This window comes from Mus pahari, chromosome 1, assembly GCF_900095145.1.
Source record: "Mus pahari chromosome 1, PAHARI_EIJ_v1.1, whole genome shotgun sequence".
NCBI classification, from domain to species: domain Eukaryota; kingdom Metazoa; phylum Chordata; class Mammalia; order Rodentia; family Muridae; genus Mus; species Mus pahari.
In genome coordinates, this window is record NC_034590.1 from 155210018 (window position 1) to 155212844 (window position 2827).

The window sequence follows — 2827 nt, forward strand, 5'->3', positions numbered from 1 at the left end:
TGTGTAGCCCTGGCTGCCCTGGAACTCACTTTGTAGACCAGGCTGGCCTCGAACTCAGAAATCCGCCTGCCTCTGCCTCCCGAGTGCTGGGATTAAAGACATGTACCACCATGCCCAGCTCATCTGGACTTGTCTTAGTGTTCACATGCACAACTGATGTATAGGATTAACATAGTCCTCTAGGAAAGCCAGGCAAGGGCAACCCAAGATCTGAAGTAGGCTTTCCAAGCGTGTTCCAAACCATCTACCCTCCCGTTAGTTTCCTCAGTTTATTTCACACAACACGAGACAATATGGCAGTTAAACCACCTTCCGCTTCTGGGTTCCTTGGCTGGGACACTGAACAGTGGGAGATAGATTCAGCTCCCCTTTCTTTTCCCTCTAAAACTCTATGAAACAAATGGAATATACATAAAGGTAGGAGATGAAACTTGTATGCCAGAGTTTTTAAACAAGTGCATATCTGATGTCTCTTGTGCGCCAAACTCTCTACTGGGTATTTAATAGGAAGATAACCCATAAACTGAGGATTTCTCTGAAAGACTCTAGTAGTTTGCAATGTAGGTCTGATGAAGGTGATGAATGAGAGTGAGGAATCCACCAAATCTATTGGGAAAGCTGAAGATCATTACCATAGATCTCTGGAAGAATTTGGAAAAGCAAGGAGACCACAGAAATTTGATTTTGGGCGGCCGGTATGATCTGTCACAAACCGACTGCTTGAGATGAAATGGCAAAATCCCAAGGAACTGAGACAATCTGTGCGTGTCAGCTGGAAGCTCACCGGCTCATCGTTTCTCCTAATCTGTATTCCTAGGATATTTCTACGGTGGATGACGTGCTCCCCCAGAGTTTGCGAAGCTGGCTGTTGTGTTTCTTCGCCATAGTTAGCACTCTCGTGATGATCTGCATGGCCACCCCCATCTTCACCATCATCATCATCCCTCTGAGCATTCTCTATATATCTGTGCTGGTAGGCTTGGGAAAGACAGGCTGGGTCTCCCCCCCCCCCCCCGCTTCCGAGATCCCTGAGACGAGTCCCTTAGGTTTAACATGGGCAGCTCCTGTCCAGCATCTTAGATGTGCCCAGGAGAGTGTCAGGATCACCCAAAGCTCAGTTGTCAGGTGTGTGGGTCACAGCATGTGTCGCCCTAAGCTGCCCCCAGGGAGCTTGGGTAGGAAACATGTTTGGATTCGAGACATTTCGTTGATGTTGTTTATTCTTTTATGTCACATGTTGTTGATGATGATGAGGTTGTTAAATGGCAAGGCGGTGTTTGTTTGTTTAACATTCATTGGTGTTCTGTTTCCATGTATGTCTGTGTGAGGATGTCAGATCCCCTGGGAATGGAATTACAGACAGTTGTGAGCTGCCATGTGGGTCCTGGGAATTGAACCTAGGTCCTTTGGAAGAGCAGCCAGTGCTTTTAACCACTGAGCCATTTCTCCTATTTTGAGGGGTAGGAATTTATAGCCTGGTGGCAGAGAAGGAAGGTGAAAGGGGAAGGGAGAGAGGAAGAGAGATAGGGAGAGAGAAGTGGGGAGAGAGAGAGAGAGGAGGGAGGGAGGGAGGGAGGGAGGGAGGGAGAGAGAGAGAGAGAGAGAGAGAGAGAGAGAGAGAGAGAGAGAGAGAGAGAGAGAGAGAGAGAGAGAGAGAGAGAGAGAGAGAGAGAGAGAGAGAGAGAGAGAGAGAGAGAGAGAACGCTTACTTGGGGTAAATTTTCATCGCTCCTGAAGCTCCCTTCTCAGGGCACAGAACATGGTTGCATTGCCTTGTATCCCGTGGTAAGATAGTACCTCTTGTCGGTGTAGAATTCTGCAAGTACATGTCCATGTCCAGAGCAGCCTCTTAACTAATAGCAAATCTACAAGGCAAGCAGGATTATTTGATTAATACTCTGAACCATAGTATTTTGCAATTTGATTCTGTTTTCTGAGCAAGAAAGGCTCAGTTTCTGCTCATGCTTCAACAAATCCTTATAGGTTCCAGTAACACTGGGAACCTGTCCACCATGCCTTTCACCTGTGGACAGTTTGCCTACATTCTCTTACAGCCAGTTCCACTTACATGCTCAAACACCTTGCAAACTACCCGCACACCATGGAGGCACAGCTCTGGTCCCTCCACTGGTCAATCTTCATTTTAATCAAACTTCATTCCCAACTACTTTTAAAGAGATGTATTTATTTTATTTTCTGTGGATGCGTGCTTTACCTGCAGTGTGCGCACATGCACCATGCACACATCTGGTGCCCACAGGACTAGAGTTACAGATGGCTGTGAGCCACCATGTAGGTGCTGGGAACAGAACCCAGGACCTCTGTGAAAGCAACCAGTGTTCTTAAGCACCGAGTCATCTCTTTCCTACTTTTTACACCCCCTGGGCCCTAGCATTTTTTACAAAATCCTCTTGGTAGCCATTTCCCTAGCCAGCACAGAAACTGCCACTCGGTTAACATATGAAAATCTTGGCCTGATACCAAAGCTCCTGGGCCTTAGAAACTCAGATCTCTGCAGTACAGTTTCCTCAGTTTTCCTCCCTCCATTCCCCACGGCTACAGTCTTCTCACTGCTCCCTTCCTTGTACCTCATTATTCTTCTAGCCAGACATAGCATTTCAGGTCTCCTTCCTGTTCAGATGTGAGACAAATGTTGGGTCATGGCAGAAGAAGAAAGAGGAGGCAGGGGAAGGGGAGAGAAAGGAGAAGGGAGGAAGGAAGAGGAGGAGGGGAAAGGGGGAGGAGGGAAGCATGCAAATGAGAAGCAGATTGACATCAACCAGAAATGTATCTTTTCCTGGGTTACCTCCAACAGGTGAGGCCTCCC

The 2827-nt window shown here is 47.5% G+C and overlaps 1 protein-coding gene across 1 annotated transcript in view; it reads left to right on the top strand.

Moving 5' to 3' along the window:
- Positions 1 to 2827, top strand: part of Abcc2 (ATP binding cassette subfamily C member 2) — a 56687-nt gene that overhangs the window by 41004 nt on the left and 12856 nt on the right. Inside the window, exons 24-25 of the mRNA XM_021205166.2 lie at positions 818 to 1094; positions 2746 to 2815. Coding sequence (XP_021060825.1) covers positions 818 to 1094; positions 2746 to 2815 — 347 coding nt within the window. The remainder of the gene's footprint in view (positions 1 to 817; positions 1095 to 2745; positions 2816 to 2827) is intronic.